Source organism: Dipodomys spectabilis, unplaced genomic scaffold (assembly GCF_019054845.1).
Source record: "Dipodomys spectabilis isolate Male_0828 unplaced genomic scaffold, ASM1905484v1 ptg000526l, whole genome shotgun sequence".
NCBI lineage: Eukaryota > Metazoa > Chordata > Mammalia > Rodentia > Heteromyidae > Dipodomys > Dipodomys spectabilis.
The window spans coordinates 1,639,468-1,666,586 of NW_024871203.1; the positions used below are offsets into that span (position 1 = coordinate 1,639,468).

Consider the following 27,119-nt stretch of genomic DNA (forward strand, 5'->3'; position numbering starts at 1 on the left):
GCCCTAAGTTCAAGCTCCATGACTGACCAAAAAAAAAAAAAAAAAAAAGCTAAAGGACAGAGTTCAAGGTCCAGGACCAACACACACACACACACACACACACACACACACACACACACACACACACACACACACACACACACACACACACACACACACACGACAGCTTGTTGTGATGACACAACTTATTACAAGAAAAGTACTAAAAAAGTATAAAGAACGTGATGGTTAGGGAGCTGGGAAGGTGGCTCAGTGGTAGAGTGCTTGCCTTGTATGCCTGAGGCCCCTGGGTTCGATTCCTCAGCACCACATAAGCAAAAAGCCAGAAGTGGTGCTGTGGTTCAACCTGGTAGAGTGCTAGCCTTGAGCTGAAGAGCTGAGGGACAGCGCCCAGGCCCAGAGATCAGGCCCCACAACCGGACCCCCCCCCAAAAAAAAAATAAAAGAAAGAAAGTGATGGTTAGATATACAGTTTTCCTCACATATTTATATATGAAAGGATGAGGAGAAAACAGTTTTTTAAATGATAATTAAAATTATTACATAATTAAAAATTAATACATGAGAATTTACTTGAACCCAACAATAACAAAACAACTTCAATTCTGCAGTCTATCACATTTGCTCTTGGTCCATTTTGCCCCCCAACCTCTCTTTTCCTCACAATAGCTTGGCAGAACCACTAACTTGGCAAATTGCCTTGTTGCCTCTACTCAGCACCTGTGAAGCTAAATCTGGTTGAAAATGTAAACACACACCCTAACTCTGCTGCTCATGGTTTCACTTTGAATCCATAATCTTGAACCTGAAGTGGCTCTTTTTGACTATTTTTTCCCTTCTCTTCTCCAGATTCTCCCTTTCTCTCAAATCTCTTAATGCTAGCTCTGCATCCCTGGGTATCTGTTGCTGACCTCACTTGAAAGCAAGTGGAAATATTCCTAAGAGAAACTTCATGGACTACCTCACCCACCTACTACTTACCTACCAGTTCCTGGACGCACAAACAGTCTGTGGTTCTCCCTAGCACCTACCAACCTCTTAGCTACCCAGGAGGCTGACATCTAAGGATTGAAGTTCAGAGCCAGCCTGGACAGACAAATCTGAGACTATCTCCAATTAACTAGTACCAAAAACATTTTCCAAAAGTGTGTCTCCTTACTGTCCCCAAACCTCCTGATTTCATGAGCTCTTCTTCCTCTGTCTACCCTCCTACATCCCCCAAAAGTTCACAATTATTTCAAAAGCACTCTCTAGAGACCACTATCCATTCCCATTTCCACACTGGATTCCTCCCATATTCGGTAGTCATCCATTTTTCCTCTAGCCATACCTCTCCCAAAAGCACCAAATTTATATTATCAGCTTCCTAGAAAAACATCTACCAAGGTCAGGCACCAGTGGCTCATGCCTGTAATCCTAGGTATTCAGGAGGCTGAGATCTGAGAATCTCAGTTCAAAGCCAGCCCAGGCAGGAAAGTTTGTGAGAGTCTTATCTCCAATAAATCACCAGAAAACCGGAAGTGGCACTGTGGCTCAAGTGGTAGAGCTGAAGAGCTGAGGGACAGCGCCCAGGACCAGAGTTCAAGCCCCACGACCGACCAAAAAAAAAGGCAAAGCAAAGCAAAGCAAATCCACCAGATTGTCTCCAGTAAGCAAATCAAACTAATATCACTTCCTCAAACATTATTTCCCAAGCACATCTACTCTTCTTGGGTAATTTTATTGACCAGCAACAGTGTCCAAAGGTAGAATTCAATTCTCATTGTATTTTCTTTTTCCCTCAAATTTCCACCTGTTTTATCTATTACCAAATCTCACCCATTTTACTTCCTAATCCCTTGAGCTTACCACTCCCTCATCTCATTTACTATTAAGATCTTGGGATATCCTTTTTTCTGGTAACAGAGTGGTTATCTTTCCCAGAATATCCTTAAACTTGACTCTCCTCTCTCAGCTTCTAGGGTACCAATATTAATTGCATGCACCAATATATCCTGCTTGGAATATTCATGATCTCATATATGAATAACTTCAGCTACTATATCACTAATCTCATCCTCACTTATTATTATAATCTGTTGTTACCAGGATTATGGTCCTAAAATAATTTTAAAACTGAAACAAGGAAGGCTAGGCACTGGTGGCTCACACCTGTAATCCTAGCTACTCAGGAGGCTAAGATCTGGGATCACGGTTCAAAGCCAGCCCGGGCAGGAAAGTCATGAGAATCTTAGCTCTAATTAACCACCAGAAAACCAGAAGTGTCACTGTGGCTCAAGTGGTAGAGTGCTAGCCTTGAGCTGAAGGACAGCACCTAGGCCCAAAGTTCAAGCCCCACAACTGACCAAAAACAAAAAACAAAAAACCTGAAACAAGGTGGGCTGGGAATGTGGCTTAGTAGTAGAGTGCTTGCCTAGCACGTAAGAAGTCCTGGGTTCAATTCCTCAGTACCACATAAGCAGGAAATGCAGAAAGTGGCTCTATGGCTCAAGTGGTAGAGCACAGAGATACTCAGGGACAGAGCCCAGGTCCTAAGTTCAGGACCCAGGACCAGCCCCCTCCCCCCAAAATAAAACTGAAATAAGGGACTCCTTGGGGTCCCTCTCCAGCTGGATGAGCTTCTGCTACTTTCTTTCTCAGCTTTCCTTTCAGTTTCAAATAAACTTATTCTGTTTACCTTAAAAAAAAAATCAAAATAAGCCAGGTACTGGTGGCTTATGCTTATAATCCTAGCTACTCAGGAGTCTGAGATCTGAGGATTGTGGTTCAATGCCAGCCCAGGCAGGAAAGTCTGTGAGATTCATCTCTAATTAACCACCAGAAAATTGGAAGTGGCAGTGTGGCTAAAAGTGGTAGAGAGCTAGCCTTGAGCAAAAGATCTCATGGATAACACCCAGCCCTGAGTTCAAACCCCACAGCCAACAAAAAAAAATGAAATAAAACAAAAATAAAAATGTAATCAGGCTGTATTATATTTCTCTATATATTCCTAGTTATATTTCCCTATCAAGATGGCAGAAACTAAAATTGAAATAAATACTCTAAGTTGGTAAAAGTGTAGGAATATGAACAGATTCATAAACTTGGTAAGGGGGAATTATACCTGACAAAACACTGAGACAGTATGACCAAGTTTGAAAATGTATATACCCTTTGGCTCACTAATTCTACTTCTACAAATTAACTGTAAAAAGTAAACAAAAATACAAAGAGATTTAAGAACATCTTGAAGTTTCCATCGTTCCCAGCCAAAGCCAGGACCCCATTCCCCCTTTACTTTTTTAACACACTATACCATTTGCTTGGAATGTCTTCTACCCACGTCCTTCTCTGTCTTATAAAACAAACTCATCCTTGAGTCAAAGGTCAGGTACTCCATCCTGTCTCCATAAGAATTCACTGACACCTGTACATCACCCTACAACCTTTTCCACAGTAGACTATCAGCCCCCAGGAATAATTGTTTTTTGTTTTATGTACTTACTTATTTAGTACATACCCAGATTGGCACAACCTACAATGTCTGACAATTTGGGGTCCAATAAATATATGATGCAAGAATGTATTTTCTTCCTCCTTACAAAGAATTCTCTAATTTTCAAATTCTCAATAACTTTTTTAAAAGGCTGGTAGACTCCAATATGCTACATAATATTTCTGCATAAAAACAGATACATGCAAGGCGCCAGTGGCTCACATGGTAGACTGCTAGCCTTGAACAAAAAGAGGCTCAGGGACAGTGTCCAGGCCCCAAGTTCAAGCCCCACAACTGACAAAAAAAAAACAGGTATGCAAGTAAATACTCTTGTATATTCATAAAGTCTACGAGTCTTTTTCTCTCTTCTTTGCCACTTAGTGGTGTGGTTAAAAAAAAAAAAAAAAACTAACAAAAATCCAAACAAAACCCAAACATTTATTTTTAACATAGCACTTAGGTTTCACATCATTATATTTTCCAAGCTGGAGATCCTTCACTTACTATGCTGCTCACAGATTTTTCAACAAGTGTGAAAAAAGGCAGTAGAGTTAACTTGAGCACAAATCATAATCCAAATATAGAACACTCTCAGGGATTTATTTACGGTTAAGGTAAAAAGACATGATGTTCCCAATGTTTGTTTAGCAAATGAATACGACTCTGGCTGAGTAAAATATTAACACAACTTGTTAGCACATTATTATGAAAAGACAGGAAGCATCAAATATGTACTTTGCTGTGTTTTAACTGTTGCATATATCTGTAATGAAAAAATATACATTTTTATTTTCAAGCTTAAAATAGACAGCCAGCTCATTATTGCTTTTGGTCAATACCTATGAAAACTAAAATGGCTTTTTGCCTCTGGCTCACAGAACTATCTATTTGTGCTGAAGCCCGCCCACCCCCCCAAAAAGACATTACTAAAGAAGAAGATATTCCTGATTCACAAGATGGGTGCAATTGAAGCAGTCACACAGATGATAGTAACAATAATACATTTAGTTCATCTAGTCTGCATGCAATGATGATGATGTTGAGTCCAGGGCAGAGCTCCTTAAAAGAGCTGCAGGACCTTAAGTCATATTCCTATTATCCAACAGCTATAAAACTGGCACCTGAAGGTTTCCTTATTGTAGTCCCCAAATTCTAAGTTTAGCCCCTAGGAGTATTTATTTGACGTTTAGTTCCTTAAGGAATAAGAAGTTCCACATTGGATCAGAACTGTGATCTAGCTCTATCCAATCCACAATTTTGTATCTGAAAGTAGTAGCAAGAAAATTACTGTAAGAAGACACAGTTGACCCATTTCAAGATGTGTTCCAAAATATCTCACTTCTTCAGTAATATAGTATCAATCCACCATTTGTGAAATCATGTTTCAGTATTATGCCATGGCTCTTTCCTGGGCTGTTACACAAATAGTATTTTACATATAATCAGAGTAAGTACATGAGGATTACATAAGCAGTATTGTGGATCCAAGAACAGTAAGTGCATACTTGAAGCCTTTTCTGTCCTATGGTTTGTTTCCTGTATCTACAGGCATACATGAACGTAAGTAGTTTGTTTAGTCATGCATTTTTCCAAGTTGAGCTCCTTGTAAATTTTGAGAGGGATCCTAACAGAGGCTGATAACAACCTCCCTACATCCTTTATTAGCAAAGTTCAGTTCCATTCCTTACAGACTATCTTAACTGCAGAAAATTCCTTCCTATCACACATCTTTATATGGAAACAAGTCTCTCAACTATTCATTCTGCTTCTCTTAGGCAAGTTTTAAGTTCTAAACTAAAATAATAATGCAGATAAGTTTATGATTGGCTTTAATTTTATAAACATTTACTCAAAAAAATTTTACCCCTTATGTAAATTAGGAGAATCACCTCTAGCCAGATAGTGGAAACAGGAAGAACAGTTTGAGGACAGCTCTGGCAAAAAGTTCACAAGACTCTGTCTCAACAATACAAGGTGGTTTTGACTATGCACGTCAATAATCACAGTTTCTAGGGAGAATAGAGGTAAGATTATGGTCCAAGGCCAGCCCTAAGCCTCCTCCCCCACGAAAACAAAACAAGACAAAACAAAACAACAACAACAAAATACAAGACCCATAACAACCAGGCAAAAGTTCAAAAGACTCCATCTCAATCAATTGCTGGGTGTTATGGCAAATACCCGTCATCCAGCTATGAGTGAGACTGAGTTAGGGAGCATCATGAATCTAAGTCCACTGAGACTAAAAAAATAAAATGTCAGACCCCGTGTTTCAACAGGGTAGGTATGATGGTGCATAGCTGTCATCCTAGATATAAAAATACGACTACAGTCAAGGCAGGCCAAAAAGCAAGACCCTATATCAAGAATAACCAGAGCAAAAAGAGCTGGAGTTGTGACTCAAGTGGTAGAACATCCACCAAGCAAGCACAAGTCCCTCAATTCAAACCCCAGTCCACCCAAAACAACAAACAAAATATTGTCTGACAAGGGTTGTGGCATGACTCAAGTGGTACAGTGCCTGCCTAGCAAGCACAAGATCTTTAGTTCAAGCCCCGGCATTATCTAAAATTAAAAACACTTTGGGATCTCTATACCCCAAGACTTACAGGATATCATCAGGTAGTCCTCACAGTTGTTTTTGTTGTCGTCTTGCTGGTCCACAGGGATCCCATTGGCATCAATCACTGCTTCGGAGGCACAATCTGCTACCAACACTTCTTCTGAAACTACATCAGTGGTTAGAGGATCAGTGACAATTTCTGCTTCTACTACATTATCATGGACCACATGCTCGATGTGTCCAACATCAGACACATGTATAGATTCACCTGTCAAGACATGCTCTGGCATAGACATTGAAGCTGAAGTAATATCAGAAGCGAGAACATCATCTGGAACTGTGCAGTGCGTTAAAGAAACTTCTTCTGTTACATCGGAATCCAACACTTGCTCAGGAATGATGACCGTTTCAGATACATCTGCTTCATCCATGATATCTGGACACTGAACATCTTCTATAACAACGTCCTCAATAACATCTTGGATTACAACCGAGTCTGGGTCATCAGGAACAAAGTTATGTACAGTTATATCTGAATCCACAACATCTGAAACAAACACAGTTTCTTGGACTTCCACAACAATTTGATCACCATCCATGTGTGTAGCACCAGCTCCTTTAAGAAAAAATTAACATGACAAATATCAGGCAGGAATGAATGACTATCTTCATATAAGTGTTATTAAATTTCTGCTAGGACAATGGGCTAGCTCCTCAGTTTTCTCAAACATTAAGCTAGATTAAAGGAAACTGGGCACCAATGGCTCACCCCTGTAAATCTAACTACTCAGAGGGCTAAGATCTGAGGATTGTGGTTCGAAGACAGACTGGACCGGAAAGTCTGTGAGACTCTTATTTCTAATGAACCACACTCACACTCACACATACACACCAAAAAGCCAGAAATGGAGCTCTGGCTCAAGTGGTAAAGCACTAGCTTTGAGCAAAAGAAGTTCATGGACAGTGCCTCAGTTCAAGCCCCAGGAGTGGCATGAAAAAAATAAAATAAAAGATGGAGTAAGGAGCTTATTGCTGAGGGATCATGCTTATAATCCTAGTTACTCAGGAGTCTTGAGATCTGAGGATCATATTTTGAAGCCAGCCTGGACAGAAAAGTCCCTCAAACTCCTTTTTAAAAATTGTATTGTAAAGATGCTATACAGAGGGGTTACAGTTACATAAGTAACTTCTTGTCCAGCACTGTTACTCCCTCCTTTGTTTTTTTTTCTACTATCCCTTCCCTATTCCCCCCCCTCCCGCCCCGCTTTTTCCCCTCCCTCCCCACTGAAGTTGTAAAGATCATTTCCAACCTAGTGTCTTGTGAGTATCATTGTTGCAATGGGTCATCCTGTGTCCTTGTTTCAGCATTTTGTTATTCCCCTTCCCCTCCCCAAATTAGATAAATGTATTTACAAGATGCAGGGTACCAAAATCAAATACAGTGACAACAGGGGATATACCATAGGGGGAAGAACATACAAAAGAAACAAAAATCACATCTTATCTTCAATTAACCAACAGAAAACCAGAAGTGACACTGTGGCTCAAGGTGGTAGAGTACATGCTTTCAGCAGAAAAGCTCAGGGACAGTGCCCAGGCCAAGTTCAAGATCCATGACAAACAACAACAAAAAATAGGATAAAAGAAGAAATACTAAGAGCAATTGGAAACGGCACAGCAGTAAAATTCTAGGCACATTAAAATTAAACATATTCGTAGGTAATTAAGGGAACTCTGCTTTCCTTCATTATATATTTTCTTTCATTTCTTTCCTTTCTTGCTCCATCTCCTCTTCAACTCACGTTTTTTTCTTCCTTTCATCTCTCCCATGTACTTCCTTAGCATTTAATCCCTTTCTTCCTTAACAACCTTCACCTTGTGCTCCAGCAAAACACGTCACCAATATCCTCCATCTATGACTACAGAAATTTCCAAGTCAACCTCTGATTCTAGGACATAAAAGGAGCAGAGCACAAATGAAAAGAAGGTCACAGCTTATGAAGAAAGGCAACTGATTGAGGATATCTATCTCCATTGCAAGATAAAATGAACATGCGTGCAACTATGCTAGGGCAGTGGAGGCCAAGAGAGGTTAGAGCAGGTCTGCCCTAACTTTGCTAGGGTATTCAACTCCATCTAGCTTTCTCTCTGTCCCCATTCTCCACCCCCAAGGCAGTTGCTCACTACATAGGAAACCTTACTACTGAACATTTACAGTTAAATTCAATCAACTGCAGCCCAATAAAATTAAATGGCTTAACCAATATCACACAGTTTGCATAGCAGCATATGGTGGGCAATAAATGCTATTCTGAATGAATGTCAGAAATGGAACTGAAATCCTATATCCTTACCCAAAACAAATAATAACAAAGATAAGTACATCCAGTCTCTTGGCTACTAGTCCAGAAATCAGCATAGAACGTTTTATAAAAGTCAAACTGAGAAGCTCTTCAGAAGATTAGTGCTTCTGGTTGTGACTCAGACCAGGCAGGCTAAGTCCAAACAGGTGCCTCTCTCAATGACTGTGTGTCTCTGGCCAGGCTCTCAAAGAAACACATGGCTTTGTCAACAAACAGAAATGATCAAGAGCCAAAGAATACTACAAGTTATGGGAAGTCAATCTTTAAACTCGGTTAATAGCCATCACAATTACTGAAACAATGAAAAGTGTATATTCTCTTTCATGTCTATGGAACTGCTACAAAATACTATATGCTCATTTGTTTTCAGTATTTTCAACACTATCATCAAGTGATACATCACTATAATCTCCATTTGGCAGACACAAAGATGAAAGCACTTAGCAGCAAGAGCCTTGGTTACAAAATCAAAATTAAAGATAAGTGTCATACTCAAACACTTAATAGTTTAGTGACCTCTACACATTAAACCTCTGTTTGTTTCCTCATCAGGAGGAAAGTAGTATCTGCCATGCACACACTTCATAGGACTGTGGTGATGATCAAGTAAGAATGCATGGGAAGTAGTCTGAAAAACTGTAATGAGAAGTTTCATTATTATTATGACAGATAAAAACAGAGGCCCTGGAAGATTAAGAAACTTGCTCAAAGATAAACAAAGTGTTCATAATCAGAACTTAAACACAACTTTTCAATCTACCACTCAGTCCACAACCCAGGTTTGTTTGTGACAAGATTAAGCAAATAAAGATTAGACATTTTTCTAACAGCTCAGTTTTTCACAAGTGAATTAACTATGGCATACTGAGACTCCCAAATTTGGAAAGGGTGTGTGTGTGTGTGTCCCAAATTTGGAAAGGGTGTGTGTGTGTACGCACGTGCATGCGCGCGCATACGTGTGTCCATGCATGTGTGTATGTATGTGTATGTGTGTGTGCTGCTATCAGAGTTGGTACTCAGGGCCTTACTCTTTCAGTCCACTTTCTTGCTCATGGCCGCAGCCTCGCTTTCAGTATGACACTTTTTGTTTAATTGGAGGTGGAGCTCTCATAGACTTCTCTGCTTGGGCTGGCTTTGAACTGTGATGCTCTAGGCCTCTCAGCCTTTTGAGTAGCTAGGAATATAAGCATGCACAACCAGCACCCAGTTGTTATTTCCTTTTTTTTTTTTTTGGATGGTGGTTGGACTTGAATTCAGGGCCTGGGAACTGTCCTTGAACTCTTTTTGCTCAAGGCTAGTGCTTTACCACTTTGAGCCATAGTACCACTTCCTTTTTTTTTTTTTACAGTGGTTAATTAGAGATAAACGTTTCTCAGGGAGTGGCACTATGGCTCAAAGTGGCAAGCACTAGCCTTGAACAAAAGAGCTCAAGGACAGTGCCCAGGCACTGAATTCAAGCCTGACAACCCACAAAAATTTTTTATTTTTTTTTAAAAAGGTGCCAGGAGGGGCTGGGAATGTGGCTTAGGGGTAGAACGCTTGTCTCGCATGCATGAAGCCCTGGGTTCAAGTCCTCAGTACCACATAAACAAAAAAAGCTGGAAGTGGTGCTGTGGCTTCAGTGGTAGAGTGCTATACTTGAAAAAAAGAAGCTCAGAAATAGTGCCCAGGCCCTGAGTTCAAGCCCCAAGACTGGAAAAAAAGGAGGGGGGGCTGGGAATGTGGCTTAGTGGTAGAGTGTTTGCCTAGCATGCATGAAGCCCTAGGTTTGATTACTCAGTATCACATAAACAGAAAAGGCCAAAAGCGATGCTGTTACTCAAGTGGTAGAGTGTTAAGCCTTAAGCAAAATAAGCTCAGAGACAGTGCCCAGGCCCTGAGTTCAAGCCACAGACCTGGCAAAAAAAATTTTTAAAAATGTCTCTCAGGGACTTTCCTGCCTGGGCTGACTTCAAACTTTGATCCTCAAATCTCAGCCTCCTGAGTAGCTAGGACTACAGGCATGAGCCACCAGTGTCCGGCTCAGCTGTTATTTCTTTAACATACTACACAATCTGATCAAAGTGGAGAACTCTGTAACATTTTGCTTACAATGATAGCTAGGCTATTATAATATTAAAGCCATTTAATATTAGCTAGGTGCCAGTGGCTCATGCCTGTAATTCTAGCTACTTAGGAAGCTGAGGTCTAAAGATCATGGTTGGAAAGTCTGAGATACTCTTACCTCAAATTAACCACCAAGCCAGGCGCCAGTGGCTCACGCCTGTAATCCTAGCTATTCAGGAGGCTGAGATCTGAGAATCGCAGTTCAAAGCCAGCCTGGGCAGGAAAGTCCGTGAGACTCGTATCCCCAATAAACCACTAGAAAATCGGAAGTGGTGCTGTGGCTCAAGCAGTAGAGCGCTCACCTTCAGCTGAAGAGCACAGGGACAGTCCCCAAGCCAAGAGTTCAAGCCCCACGACCGACCAAAAAAAAATTAACCACCAAAAAACTGGAAGTGGAGCTATGGTTCAAGTGGTAAAAAAGCAAAAAAGCTCAGAGACATAGCCCAGGCTCTGAGTTCAAGCCCCAGGACAGGCATACACACAAACACACACATATTTAATATTATAAAACTGAGTGTAATCATTTTATATGTTATATAGAATTTTGAATACTTTATGTCTCACTTAAGAAATTTTTACAAATATATTTTTCCTTGTACACTGGGGGGGGGGGGGTAGGGTAAAAAATCTTCTTGAAGCAGAAGGCTCATTGTGGGAACTTGTGTGTGAGAGATAGGTTATAAAGTAGGACATGGTCAGAATGCGGAGGACCTTGGATTATCTTTTATCTGCTGGAAAACAGAGAACAAAGAAATGACATGATGCACATGTTATGGTTAAATGCTCTGATTAGTGGGCTAGATAAAAGACACTTAGGGTAAGGAAAATGTGAAAGGTACCACAGACAAAGAGTGGAATGATAGAGTCTGTGTAACACAAGTAGAATGAAGAGGAACAGATGTAAATAAGGAATAATTTCAAAGGGACAACCAACAACTGAGTAGAAAAACTGGGCAAGATTAAAATAAGTTAAGGAAGTGGCGCTGTGACTCAAGTGGTAGAGCGCTCGCCTTGAGCTGAAGAGCTGAGGGACAGCGCCCAGGCCCAGAGTTCAGGCCTCACGACCGACCAAAAAAAAAAAAAAAAGATTTGATAAAATAAGTTAAGACAATACTAGGGAGTTTAGGCTCTTAGTCACTAGTTTTGTGGGTTATTTTGGAGAATGGAGTCCAGAGAAATTTTCTGCATGAGTTGGCCTCAAACTGTGATCCTCCAGATGTCAAGCCTTCCAGTAGCTAACATTACAGGTCTGAGCCACTGGTACCTGCTATCACTAAGATTTTGATATAGCTATTGTTATAGGTTGCGTATCTCTTATCCAAAATACTTAGGAACAGAAGAAGTATTTTGGATGTTTTCAAACTTTAGAATATTTACATATAAATAAGCTATCCTACAGATGGCATACAAGTCTAAACACAAAACTTATTTAGGTTTTTGTATGTACTCATAGCCTGAAGGTAATTTTCTACACTATTCTTGTGTACCTATGGGTTTTTTTTTAATTAATTTTTATTGCAAAGGCAATGTATAGAGGGGTTACAGTTACATAAGTCAGGTAATGAGTATATTTCTTTTTGAACAGTTTTTTCCCTCCTGACCCCCATGTACCTGTGTTTTGACCTATTACGTAAGGTCAGGTGTTAAATTCTCTTTCTACTCATGGTATCATGTCAGCACTCAAAATATTTTCAATTTTGGAGCACTATGCATTTTCAGGTTAGAGATGCTCAAGCTCAAGCTACCATGATAATGAGAGTTGGTTATGAAAAAAACAAACTCTTTTTTAAGAAATCAAACTTCAGAAGACTAATAAGATACTCGATTTCATGTTTGTAGATTCTGGCAATCTGTCCACATAAACTGCAAATTTGGTGGGCAAAAATGGAAACAATCGAAGTAGTTATACCTGTTACATCAAAAAATGAATTTGGTTCTTGGGGTTGTAATTCAAGTCCATCTTCATCCATGGCCTTTAACTTTCATCAGTCACACCTCCTAAATCAAGGGGAAAGGCAGAGCATTAATTACTTTAATATAAAAAATGCAGTGGCTAGCCGGGCGCCGGTGGCTCACGCCTGTAATCCTAGCTACTCAGGAGGCTGAGATCTGAGGATCGCGGTTCAAAGCCAGCCTGGGCAGGAAAGTCCATGAAACTCTTATCTCCAATAAACCACTAGAAAACCGGAAGTGGCGCTGTAGCTCAAGTTTGAGCTAAAGAGCTGAGGGACAGCGCTCAGGCCCAGAGTTCAAGCCCCACAACCAAAAAAAAAAATGCAGTGGCTCATACCTGTAATCCTAGCTACTCAGGAGGCTGAGATCCGAGGATCACAGTTCAAAGCCAGCACAGGCGGGAAATTCCGTGAGACTCTTAACTCCAATTAACCACCAGAAAACCCTAAGTTGAGCTATGGCTCAAGTGATAGAGCACTTGCTTTTAGCTGAAGTGCTCAGCGACAGCACCTAGGCCCAGAGTTCAAGCTCCCCAACTGACCAAAGAAAAAAAAGTCACAATTTCTTTGGGCAGTAATAGGGTTTGAACCCATAGCCTTGGGCTTGTTAGGCAAGCACTATATCACTAAAACCATGCCAAGCTCTTTTTTTGGTTGTTTTTTTTGGGGGGGTACGGTCATGGAGCCTGAACTTTGGGCCTGGGCGCTGTCCCTCAGCTCTTCAGCTCAAGGCTAGCGCTCTACCACTTGAGCCACAGCACCACTTCCGGCTTTTTTCTTTTTACTTATGTGGTGTTGAGGAATCGAACCCAGGGCCTCATGCATGCAAGGCAAGTGCTCTACCACTGAGCCACCTTCCTAGTCCCAACCCCAAGTTCTTTCTATTTTCACTATTTTTCTAATAGGATCTCCTGTGCATGCCAGGCTAAAAGCCTAGACCACAATTTTCTTACTTATACATCCTGCATATTTAATATAACAGTAATGTTCCAGGATGCCCAGACTTTTTTTAGTTGAGATGAAGACTTGTTTACTTTTTGCCAGAGGTGGCCTGGAACTACCATCTTCCCAATCTCCATTTTCTTAGTTAGAATCACAGGTTGTGAGCCAATGTGCATGGCTTGAAATGTTCACTTCTGGGAAATTTCAATTATGACAGGTGAACATCCATCAAAAACATAAGCATAATACAAGCCAGGTGCTAGTAGTCCACACCTATAATCCTAGCTACTCAGGAGGCTGAGATTTGAGGATTGTAGTTTAAAGCCATCCTAGGCAGGAAAGTCAGTGAGACTCATATCTCGAGCAATTAAGCACCAAAAAGATGAAAGTGGAACTGTGGCTCAAGTAGTTGACTGCTAGCCTTGAGTGCTAAAGCTCAAGGGCAGTGCCCAGGCCCTAAGTTCAAGCCCCAGGACCAGAACTTACCCACCCCAACTTAAATCCCCCAGGTGCATTTATACTGTTCTGGATAGAGGTGACTGGTGCTAGTTGTAAAACAGTAAAAATAACTAGTAGCTTACAGCTATAATCCTAGCTACTCAGAAGGATGAGATCTAAGAATCAAGCTTCAGAGCCATTGTTGAGGAACAAATCCTCAAGACCCTTATCTCCAAAACAAGCAAAAACCCAGAGTGTGGAGGCATGCCATGAGTAAAAAAGCTGGGTAAGAACACAAGGTTGAGTGCAAGCCCTTATACCAGCAAAAAAGCCAGTAATAAAATGGTAAAGAAGTTCATTTTTTAACAAAATAAAATCACAGTCTAATCCCTTGAGAATCTGAAACCGTGAGCAAGAATTAGTGTCTCCTTCCTCTTTGTCTATCTTTGTTTGTTTCCCTCTCAACTTCCCTCAGTACATTATCTGGTGCATAGGAACTGAAGAGGGCCTATCAACAGCTTTTGAGCTCCTGATTCCACACCTTTCTATGGCCTGGCTATATTCTTGCTTTAGGATTTTTTTTTGGGGGGGGGGGGGGAGGAGTATCACTGTGTAGCCTAGGTCGGCCTTGAACTTACAGCTTCCTGCCTTCACCCACTGAGTGCTGTGATTATAGGCATGTATCATCATGCCTAGCATACCCAGATTTTGCAAGACATCTCAGTGATCTTAATTTTCTACTTAATTTTTTACTTTAGCCAAAAACCTATGACAAAAAGAATCTTAAGTGCTGTGAATGTGGCTTAGTGGTAGAGTGCTTGCGTAGCATGCATGAAGCCCTGGGTTCGATTCCTCAGTACCACATAAACAGAAATCGCCAGAAGTGGCGCTGTGGCTCAAGTGGCAGAGAAAAAGAAGCTCAGAGATAGCACCCAGGTCCTAAGTTCAAGCCCCAGGACTGGCAAAAAAAAAAAAAGAAGAGCTGGGCGCTGGTGGCTCACGCCTGTAATCCTAGCTACTCAGGAGGCTGAGATCTGAGGATCGCGGTTCAAAGCCAGCCCGGGCAGGAAAGACCGTGAGACTCCTATCTCCAATAAACCACCAGAAAACCAGAAGTGGTGCTGTAGCTCAAATGGTAGAGCGCTCGCCTTGAGCTGAAGAGCTGAGGGACAGCACCCAGGCCCAACAAAAAAAAAAAAAAAAAAAAAAAGAAGAAGAAGAAAGTTCAGACATCAGGGATTATATTTGTTCATGTTGTAAGCACTGTATAAACCTCTCATTAGTTCCCTTATCTCTACTTTCTCATGTTGTAATCCACCTTAACATACCTATAAGCATTTAACTTGTTTTTGATAATGACATCGTACTGAATGCTCCTTGTTAAAATTTCAAATAACAGAAATACAAGTCATCAGCTACATATCATCATTTCTCTATTGGAACTATTAAAGACTCCCTAATGTCTCCCTGCACTAATCTGGCTCCAAACAATCCACATTATCACTGCCTCCTCTAACTCTGCTTCAAGTACGTCCCAGCACCACTGCACATCACAAATGTGTATGTGCGCATACTTTAACCAACCAAGAATGCCCTGCACTCCTTTAAGACTGCCCCAACTGGGTGCAGTAGTATATACCTTTAATTCTAGTATTTAGGAAATAAAGACAGTAGAATAGCAATCTGAAGCTAGTCTGGTCTACAAAGTAAAACCCTATCTCAACACACAGACACACAGACACACACACACACAGACACACACACACACACACACACACACAGACACACACACAGACACACACACACACACACAGCTGAGCACCAGTGGCTCATATCTATAATCCTAGCTACCCAGGAGACTGAGATCTGAGGATTGCAGTTCAAAGCCAACCCAGGCAGAAAAGTCTATGAGAAACTCTGGTCTCTAATGAACCATCAAAAGCCAGAAATGGGAGCTCAAAAACAGTGCTCAAAAACAGTGCCCAGATTCTGAGTTAAGCTCGACACTGGCGTTGGGGGGGGGGGGGGGGGGGGGGAGAAGTAAACGAAAAGAAAAAGATTATCAATGCAACTCTGTGCCTTGGCTCAGGGCTTCTTCAATCTGAAATACCTTTCTTATCCAGTGTCCTCTCCCGTGACAAAAATCTCCTTCCTTGACAAAAAACTGCAAAGAACTTCCTCTACTTTTCAGTGTCCACAGATAATCTCTCTCTGCCATTCCCCTCCCCCCCTTCCTGCTTTCTCTCCCACACTCTCCCTTCTCCTCCTCCCTCCCCCTCCCTCTGTGCTGGTTGTACTGGGGCTTGATCACAAGACTTCAGTTGAGCTTTTTCACTCAAAGCTAGTGCTCTACCACTTGGGCTACAGCTCCACTGGTTGCTTGTTAATTAAGGGTAAGAGTCTCTCAGATTTGTCGGCCCAGACTGGCTTCGAACCAAGACCCTCGGATCTTGGCCTCCTGAGCAGCTAGGATTATTTAAGCATGAGTAACCAGCACACAGCCTTCTTCTCTCACTGTGCCTGCTTGCCAGACATTATGGTTATGTCTTACATTTATTTTTATATACTAAGCTACATACATAGAATCCTTAGACACTGATAACAAACTGAGTATCTGTGCCATAAATACATAGATTTTCAACACGTAAGCACTAAGGTCTTCCGTTCATTTTCAAGCAACAGGCATGATTCATTCAAACTGCCACAAATTAAAGCAAATAAAGGCTAGGTTAATAAGACAAAAAAAGTTCCAGCATTAAAAATACAAAATGCACATGCTCTTCTGAATAAGCTAGCGTGCCCTCTCCCTTCCAAAATCACCTCTGGTAATAAAATTATCCCCTCCCCTTCAAAAATGCAATAAAATTTAAAATGATAAATGTTAGGTTAATTGTCTAAGCATAATAAAATAGTACATGAAATTAAAACAATTAAGAAGACCATAAAGGAGATCTGTTAATGTACTTAAACCACACCGCCCCCCCCCCCCACGAGTGTGTGCGGCACCTCCAATTTCCCTACATAAACCCAATTTCATCAACTCTAAAATTTCTCAACCTTTCTTAGCTTTCAGCCTCCTGGAATTTTCTATTAGCACCAGATAGATAATCAATTCCCTTGATTCTGAAGTTTGCTTCTTCTATTTTTCAGTGAAATCATACTTCTCTTCCTAACCTCAGGAACTGATGGCTACTCAATTTCCCCTCCATATGCCTCATCCTTTCCTGGCGGCCCTTTCAAGTACCATTTGCAAAAGAGTCCAAAATCCACTCTCAAGATAGGACCTAACGCCTTCCCCTTGACAGTCTGCTGAGTGTTTTCATCTGGATAAAACTCAGTTTTCTCCTACCATCACACTGGTCTTTTCCTCCTTCCCCACTTACATTCAGTCAAGGGTGCTGGGTCCTGTCCGCTGCCTGTACTGTCCGTTGATTCTCTGGAATCTGCCTGAGTTCTTATTATCTCCTCTTATATACTCCCTCTCAGCATCATACTTCCTGATCCTTGAGGCATGAAAATAGCTTCCAGTGGCCTTGCTCCTTTCTGCCACTCCCACAACAAATGACCAGGAACTCTACACAACCGAGGGCTGGTGCCAAGCACAAAGGATTCCTGCAATCTTCACATTGATCCTCCCAACTAGCTTTGATTGTAGCAATGCCCCTGCTCCAAATACTTCCACGGTGCCCCAATATTCAGGGGGATCCACAATATCAACCCAACGTGCTAGGGCAGAATTATTTGCTGGTATTACCATGCTTTTAACATCCTATATATCTAATAAATTCTGCACTACAAAGACGGGTGAAAAATAATGGCCCTCTAAGAGTTTTGACTGGTTATTTTCCCCACTTTTTTTTGGTGCCAGTCCAGGGACTTGAACTCAGGACCTGAGCACTGTTTGTTTTTTTAGCTTTTGTGCTCTAGGCTAAGCCACAGCTCCATTTCTGGCTTTTTGCTGGCTAATTGGAGATACAACTCTCACAGACTTTCCTGCCCAGGCTGGCTTCAAACTACAATCTTCAGCTCTCAGCCACCCTGAGTAGCTAGTATTATTGTCATGAGCCACAGGCAACCAGCTATTTTCAGTTTCTGTTTGATCATTAGAAAAACAAATAAGGGGTGACACTGTCCAAAAAGAAATGTACTTATTACCTAACTTATGTAGGTGTAACCCCATTGTACATCACTCTTACAGTAACAATAAAATATTAAAAATTTGTTTTTTTTAAAAACCTCAATCAGGGTAGTGTGAGCTATGACTCAAGTGACAAAGCTAGCCTTGAGCTTTTGCTCAAGGACAGTGCCTAGGTCCTGAGTTCAAGCCCCAGGACTAGTACAAAAAAACCCAAAAACTTTGTACTTCCCAGCAGAATACGAAACTTTGTAACCCCTTTGGGGTTAGAACTGCCAGTTCAGGCTGATATCAAAATGAAACTGTATTGTCAGAATGGAAACTTCTCAGGAGAGCTCTCTCGACCACCACTGACAAAGTAGGACTGGAAGAGGTTGGGTTGACAACAAGAGCACTTTTATCAAATGCCCTCTGAGTGCCTCCTGGCCATGTTACAATCATCTCAAACTGAGCAAAGCACCCCCTTCCTGGTTACAAGTCATGACCCTAAAAAGAACAATTCTGAAAGAATTGACAGTGGGTGAAAAACTAAATTGTAAAGGAAATAATGGAATGGGTGAAACTCAGAAAACTCCCCACAACGTCCTTCCACTCTAAAATAGAGGCACTGATAGCTCATGAGGTTGAGAATTTAGGGTGGGGGTTCAAAGCCAGCCTGGGCAGGCAAGTCCATAAGACTCTTATCTTCAATAAACCACCAAAAGAGCTCGAAATGGAGATGTGGCTCAAGTGGAAAAGTGCCAGCCTTGAGCAGGAAAAGCTATGGGACAGCATGTAGGCTCTGAGTTCAAGCTCCAGTACAGGCACAAAATAATAATAGTAATAATAATAATAATAAACAAAAATACTCTATGAAATTGACCGATACAGCAGTGGCATTTTATCTATCTTAAAATTAAAATACTGAATCATCTGCTTGTTTTATATTTCTTTATGCCTGGACACCCCCGTGATCAACTTCTTGAACAAATTAACAGGACTATTATATATTTGTAGTTAATATGTATACAAAGATCACTTTTCTGTTTATGTTCTCCCACAATCGTAATGTCATTTAATTTTATGGCTAAATTTCTCTCCCTAAGTCACGCTTAGAGAACCAAATTTTAGATGGAAGTACTTAAACTGCAGGAAAGGCTAACAAAAGCAAATCTATTTAAATAGAATTTTTCTTAGGAGGAAATTCAAACTGAATTTCAAACTGAAAATTTACACTTAAACCTAATTAATATCATCCTATTTTTCTCAGTTTTTCCCATGGTGGTCAATCATTTCTCCAGATACCTCATTTTCAAAACTGGAGTCCTTTTTCGCTTCTCTTGCCATGTTAGCCCTTAAATTAAATATTATCACTTATCGCTTCCTCTTCCACAGCTACTACTCTAACAGCTCACTGCTCTCATACAGAAATCTATGGGCCCTCAAACAAAAGACATGGGGTCTTTTTATTCCTCTGGGTCTTAAACAAAGAGTTTTGTCCCAAGTCGGGGGTGTGTGTGTGTGTGTGTGTGTGTGTGTGTGTGTGTCTATGGGCCCTCAAACAAAAGACATGGGGTCTTTTTATTCCTCTGGGTCTTAAACAAAGAGTTTTAAACAAAGAGTTTTGTCCCAAGTCGGGTGTGTGTGTGTGTGTGTGTGTGTGTGTGTGTGTGTGTGTGTGTGTGTGTGTGTGTGTGTGTGTGTGTGTGTGTGTGTGTGTGTGTGTGTGTGTGTGTGTGTGTGTGTGTGTGTGTGTGTGTGTGTGTGTGTGTGTGTGTGTGTGTGTCCTGGAGGGGGGCCTGAACTGGGCTAACCTCTCTGGCAAGGCATTTTGCAGGTTAATTAGAGATGAAGTCTCATGGACTTTTTTCTGCCCAGGTTGGCTCTGAACCTCAATTTTCCATGTTTCAGCCTCTGAGTAGCTAGGATTACAGACATGAAATAGTGACTATATATCTTGCTACTTTCTGTATTGGAACACAGATTCTCTAACACTGTTTTATTAGACATTGATTCAAAATTACTCAACCAAAATTTCACCATATTCTAATGATGAATACATACCTCAAAAGTTTTATTTTTGCTAGAATTGTTTATTTCCAACTCTATGTGATTTTAGGAGGAAGAGTAATTGTATGCATTCTCTAGTATATGTGAATTTAGAGTCATGAATTTTTATGTGCCAAATAAAGCAGCATAGTAACACACACACACACATACACACACACACACACACACACAATCAAGAGTCAGAAACTAAAAACAATTACATAGTAGGTTACAGCTCTATAAAAGCTTACCAGATCAAATAACCCAGGAAAGTATATATAATTAACAATATTAATCTAACAGCTGTAACTCAAATCACATTCCCACAGTGTCAAGAAATAGAAGAGTTAAGGCCTGCTGTTTTTATCAGAGCTTTGTCCTTCCTTGCTGTCCTACTTTTGTATGCTTCAAATTTTCAATGCCAAGTTTTTGTCACAGTTTAGTTTTTTAAATAAAACCATTCTGAGCCAATTGACAATTTCAAGGTTTGGGGTTTTCTTGTAAGAATCCACACTTGTGGGCTGGGAATGCGGCCTAGTGGTAGAGTGCTTGCCCTAGCATGCATGAAGCCCTGGGTTTGATTCCTCAGTACCACATAAACAAAAAAAAACCAGAAGTGGTGCTGTGGTTCAAGTAGTAAAGTACTACCCTTAAGCAAAAAAGATGCTCAGGGACAGTGCCCAGGCCCTGAGTTCAAGCCCGAGGACTGTCCAAAAAAAAAATCCAAACTTGCAGTTTAATTAGAATTTGGCCCTAAAATGACAAATCTAAGTCTTTTATTTCCAAAGCTCCTATTCTGCTCAGATTAAGAGCTACTACAAAGCTGTGCATGTGCTCATGCTTGTAATCCCACTCAGAACTGAGACCTGAGGATCTGTCCAGGCTGGCTTCTGCTGAGACTTTTGAACAGAAGTCCTATTGGAATGCATCCTTTAATGAAGTATTTGCTGCCTTTAGTTGTGAGTATATTGGAAGAGGAGCATAGCACACATTTGACATGAAGGAAGACAGTATTTTGACATTAATAAAGTGATAACGTGGGGCTGGGAATGTGGCTTAGTGGTAGAGTGCTTGCCAAGCATGCATGAAGCCCTGGGTTTGATTCCTCAAGTGCCTTATACACAGAAAAAGCTGGAAGTGGCACTGTGGCTCAAGTAGTAGTACACTAGCCCTGAGGAAAAGCTCAGAGACAGCACCCAGGCTGAGTTCAAGCCCCAGGACCAGTGCACACGCACACACGCACACACGCGCGCGCACACACACACACACACACACACTATTAAGCTTTTCCTTTTTCATGAGCCTGTGACACCTTTTCCAAAATTGGACATTTAATTCATCTCTGAACTCATCATTCCTAAACTTGTTAACCTAGTGCTTTTTCTTTCAAATCTCTTCTCAGTGAGTAATGTTTCCCTGTGTGTTACGAAATCTAATAATGAAGTAGAATTTTGGATTTTCATGTTTTGTTAGATTAGTACATGGTCACTGTCATGTTCCTTTAGTCAATCTAATAAATCTTCCCTTAGTTTTCTAGCAATTAGTTGTAAATGTCATATATTGCAGCTTTGTAGTTTTTAAAATATTTTAATGTTCATCTCATGAACCTTAACATTAATGTCTTGTCAATCATTACTACTAAAGCTTCTCTTATCCAGTCCCTATTCTATTAGCTCATCTACGTGAACACGTGATTCCTATTATGGCTTTCCCTAGATACATTATTTTGGGTCTGTGGAACTCTGCAGTACTAATACTAATAATGGTCTATGTACATGCTAAATACTTGCAAAATTAGAACATAGGCTTTTCAACTGGTAGACATAGAATCAGCTAAGTGTTTTTATATTGATCTTTTTTTCTTTTTTTAGATCCAAGACCAGGACTCAACCTCGGTATCTGCCACTTTTGCTCATTAGCTAGCGCTCTACATACTGAGCCACACCTTCAACATTGATCTTTTGCATCCATTTCCTTCAACCCTCCTATCCTTCTACTCCTTTCTTTCTCTTTTTCCCTCCTTCCTCTTCTTTTCCCTTCCCACCACTCTTTTCTCTTGGTGGCCTAGTTCTAAAATTTAGATGGAAATGCACAAGGCTAAATATGGCAGAGGCAGACTTGAAAATCCCTGTTGGTATTTTGATTGGGATTATAAGGAATCTCTATATGCCAAATTAGGGAGAATGGGCTTCTTTATACTAGTGACTATCAATTCTTAAAAAAATCGAAATTGATGGAGAGACAATGTTCATGGATTAGCAGTCAATAGTGTAAAGGAGTCCATAATGCTTGTACTAAATGTCATTGTATGTTTTGTTGGATGTTCTTTGACATAATTATAAATTACACTAGTTTTTAATTTAGTTTTAAATTGTTTGTTGTTAGTATAAATACAATTGATTTTTGCATCAATGTTCCCCAACATAATGCAATACATTAGAAATAAATGTCATACCCACAATACAGTATATTGGAAATGAACTTTAGAACTCTGGGGGGTGGGGGGGGGGGAGGAGTGAAGGACGTAGGGAGGAAAAGAGTAGTGGGGGAACAGCAAGAGAAGGGGTAACAATACTTGACAAGAAATGTAGTCATTGCCTTACTCATGTAACTGTAACCCCTCTGTACAGCATCTTTACAATAAAATAAAATTTAAAAAAAAAAAAGAAAGAAATGTCACAGAGATAATACCAAGGAAAAAGATCACACATTTGAAAATAAAGTTCTAAATTCAATGGGTATTAAGGAAATTATAGGGCTGGGAATGTGGCTCAGCAGTAGAATGCTTACCTAGCATGCACAAAGCCCTGGTTTCCATTCCTCAGTACCACATAAACGGAAAAAGCTGGAAATGGTGCTGTGGCTCAAGTGGTAAAAGCACTACCCTTAAGCACAGAGAGGCTCAAGGACAGTGCCCAGGCCCTGAGTTCAAGCTCCAGGACCGGCAAAAGAAGAAAAAAAGAAAATTATAGAACCAGGTGCCAGTCCCATATGCCTATAATCCTAACTACTCAAGAGGATGAGTTCTAGGGCAGAAAAGTCCATGAGACCTTTATTTCCAATTATCCACCAACAAGTCAGAGTGGAGCTGTGACTCACGTGGTTAAGTGTTAGCCTTGAGCAAAAAGGCCAAGGGACATCGCCTTGACCCTGAATTCAAGTACTGGATTAGGAGAAAGGAAAGGGAAGGGAGGAGAGAAGGGGAGAGGAGGGGAGAGGAAAGGATAAACAGACCTGTCTTATAAAGGAGAGAATATGACAGGTGCCAGTGGCTCACACCTGTAAACCTAGCTACTCAGGAGATGTGAGAATCACAGTTCAAAGCCCAGGCAGTAAAGTCTGTGAGACTCTAATCTCCAATAAACCACCAGAAAACCAGAAGTGTCACTGTGGCTCAAGTAGTAGAGTGCTAGCCTTGAGCTGAAGAGCTGAGGGACAGCGCCCAGGCCCAGAGTTCAAGCCCCATGACCGACCAAAAAGGAATGTGTGTGTGTGTGTGTATATATATATATATATATATATATATATATATATATATATATATGCATGCGCAAAGAAATCTGGGGTTGGGAAGGTGGCTCAGTGGTAGAGCGCTTGCCTTGCATGCATGAGGTCCTGGGTTTGATTCCTCAGCACCACATAAGCAGAAAAAGTCGGAAGTGGAGTTGTGGCTCAAGTGGTAGAGTGATAGCCTTGAGCTGAAGAGCTGAGGGACAGCGCCCAGGCCCAGAGTTCAAGCCCCATGACCAACCAAAAAAAAAAAAAAAGAAAGAAAGAAAAAAGATCAATAAAAAGTTATTTGAAAAGTCAAATAAATACACCCAAGTTATAGGCAAACTGATTAGAAAAAGGGAAATTAGGTGTTGGGGGCATGGCTCAGTTGGTAGAGTGCTAGCCAATGAAAGAAAGCATGAGATACCAAGTTCAAGTCCTGGTCTCGGAACTTTAAAAAAAAGTTAAATTAATGAAACTAGATTGGAGTTATTAAGTCAAAAAAAAAAAAAAAAGGAAGTCCAAAATTTATACCAATATATTTTAAAATTTATATTCCTAGGAAGTTTTTTTTTATAAATAATTCATAAGCCAAAGACATTTCATGGGGGAAAAAAATCTACAAGTAACTCAAAACCAAAAGTTTCACAAAAAAGAAATCAAGTGCAGACAATTTCACAGATGAATTCTACCTTTCAAAAAACAGACCTGCGGGGCTGGGAAGGTGGCTCAGTGGTACAGTGCTTGCCTTGCATGCCTGAGGCCCTGGGTTCGATTCCTCAGCACCACATAAGCAAAAAGAAAAAAGCTGGAAGTGGCACTGTGGCTCAAGTGGTAGAGAGCTTGCCTTGAGCTGAAGAGCTGAGGGACAGCGCCCAGGCCCAGAGTTCAGGCCCCACGACCAGACCCCCCCCAAAAAAAAAACAGACCTGTCTTATGAAAGAGAGAATATTCCCTGATTCATGTTACGAGGCTAGTTTAAGCACAATGGTGCACATCTGTAGTATCGCCTACTCAAGAGGCTGAGGCAGGAGGATCCCTTGAGCCCTGGAGCTTGAATCCAATGTAGACAATATAGTGATACCCTGACGTTAAAAAAAAAAAAGACCCACGAGTGAAGCAGATGAGAGAGAAAGAGAGAGAAAGAAAAAAAGGAAGGAAGGGAGGGAGGGAGGGAGGGAGGGAGGGAAGGTGGGAGGGAGGGAAGAAAAGTGGGAGGGAGGGAGGGAGGGAAGGAGGGAGGGCCGCCTATAATCCTAGCTACTCAGAAGCTGAGATCTAAGGATGAGATGCAAAGCCAGCCTGCCTGGGCAGGAAAAGTCTGAGACTCTTATCTCCAATCAACCATCAAACAAGCCAGAAATAGAGCTGTGGCTCAAGTGATAGAGCACTAACCTTGAGTTTCAGGGACAGTGCCTAGGCCCCGAGTTCGAGCTCCAGGACTGGCATCAAAAAAAAAAAAAAAATACAACTCATAAAACATAACCTTGCTATGAAAAAATAATAAAGCCTATGTGAAAAAGGATGCAAACATCCAGGAAAAACCTAAGACAGTAAAATATAAAATCAAAACATGCAATGAAAATCCAAGAATTTGGGAGCAGAAGATCCTGAATTTGAGGTCAGCCTCAGCTCTCCAGAAAAACCCTCTCTTAAAAGTAATGGCTGGAGCTGGGCACTAGTGGATCATGCCTGTAATCCTAGCTACTCAGGAGGCTGAGATCATAGGATCACGGTTCAAAGCCAGCCTGGGCAGGAAAGTCCATGAGACTCTTATCTCCAATTAAACACCAGAAAACCACAAGTGGCACTATGGCTCAAGGTGGTAGAGCACTAGACTTGAGATGAAAAGCTGGGATAGCTCCCAGGCCTAGGCCTAGTTTGAGGCCTATGACCGAACCCCCGCCTCCAAAAAAGTAACGTGTGTGTGTGTGTGTGTGTGTGTGTGTGTGTGTGTGTGTGTGTGTGTGTGTGTGTGTGTGTTCCTGTTTGTTCTGCTTTTTATGAGGTGCTAAGGGGGAAATGCAGAAAGGGAGGGAGGGAGGGAGGGTGAAAAACTGTAATCACGATATTCAATGTGGAAAACGAACTATGCAACTTGTGGGCAGGAATAGGAAACTGGGAGAAAGCAAAGGAAGGGATGACATTGTCCAAAAGAGAAATCGACATATTACCTGGATTGTAAAATGGCAACCCCTCTGTATAATACCTTAGTAAAATTATACTTTAAAAAAAAAGGGCTGGAGAGGTAGCCCAGTGATACTGCCTTGCCTTGTTTTCACACGTGCTGAGTTCAAACCCCAGACAGACAGACAGACACACAGAGAGAATAAGAATGAGAATATATTAGGGTACTCAATCACACCAATAGATGTGGTAAAAACTTTAGGAAAATTCTACTCCTATACATGCTAAAAACTCTGAAATGCAAAGCAGAAGTTAAATGAAAATGAGAACACCAAATTTCTCTTCTCCCCAGAAAGAAAATCCTATTCACCATGACAACAAAAATGACAACTGCATTATCCTTCCCCGCTCCCCCAGGGAGGGAGCCAAGACTGGAATATGAGCAGTTTCCTACTTTTCTCTGTTTTCTCTCTGACACTTGTTTCTCCTTGGTTTGTTGTTGTTGATGTTGTTGTTGTTTGGGGTCATCACCTCTCCATTCCCAAAGCTCTTCCTCTTTCTCTTGGGACTAGAGTCTCTCCTTTGTTATTCTGACTCTTCTCATTCACAGAGTTACAAGAAAGAAGTTTCTATTTCTCCATCTTCAATATATGTAATTTCACTGGCTAGATTTAGTATCATTTAACTAGTTCCCCACTGAAAGCCGTCTGTTATTCCACATCATTTACTATTGCAATGCTGAAATAAGTATCTTTGCACATAGATTTTAAGCTTCAATGATAAACTTTTAGAAATAAAATTGCTGATCAAAGGTGTGGCTATTAAAAAGGATAATAAATACTGCCAATGTTAAAAAATTATAATCTAGCAAAATTCCTAACAAAAGTTGTATAAGAACTTTATGAAAAACATTAGCACATGGTCAGATTCAAATCCTTGCTCCACCACTTAGGATATATATGAATCTATTTATTCTATAAATTTGATATAAACGCAGTAAAAATCCAGACAATGCTCACAGAAATTGCAAACACAACCCTAAGGGAGTACAAAGCAAAGGGAGAAAAATAGCTAAAATAATTCTAAAGAAAAAGAACACCTATTGATACTTAAGTATTACGTTATTATTACTAAATTAGAGTGGTATAGGTAGAAAGAACCAAATCAATAAAAGTAGAACTGAAAATAAATATACCTCAGGAATTGAGAAAACTTACCTATTTGATGAATTCATGTAAAAAAGATAAAATTAGATCTCTATACCATACAACAGAGTTAAAAACCTCCAGATGAATTAATGAACTAAAAATTCTTAAAACAATCATTATTATTATTACCTTGGAATAAGTGAAGAATTTCTTGAAGACATGGGATAACACGGCCAGAGATGGAAAAAAAAGCTGAGAAAACTGGCTACCATCACACTAAGAACTCCTAACACAAAATGTTCCATAAACAAAGTTAAAAGAAAAGCCACAGACTAGAAAGATGTTTTCAG

The 27,119-nt window shown here is 40.7% G+C and overlaps 1 protein-coding gene across 5 annotated transcripts in view; it reads right to left on the reverse strand.

Moving 5' to 3' along the window:
* Positions 1-27,119, reverse strand: part of Zfx (zinc finger protein X-linked) — a 48,895-nt gene that overhangs the window by 13,387 nt on the left and 8,389 nt on the right. For 4 of the 5 annotated variants that reach the window (XM_042670158.1, XM_042670156.1, XM_042670155.1 and 1 more), the window contains 2 exons: positions 12,417-12,505; positions 6,085-6,654 (listed from right to left, as the gene is read on the reverse strand). In XM_042670158.1, coding sequence (XP_042526092.1) covers positions 6,085-6,654; positions 12,417-12,477 — 631 coding nt within the window. In that variant the 5' untranslated portion in view covers positions 12,478-12,505. The remainder of the gene's footprint in view (positions 1-6,084; positions 6,655-12,416; positions 12,506-27,119) is intronic. The other variant, XM_042670159.1, reaches the window with a different exon arrangement.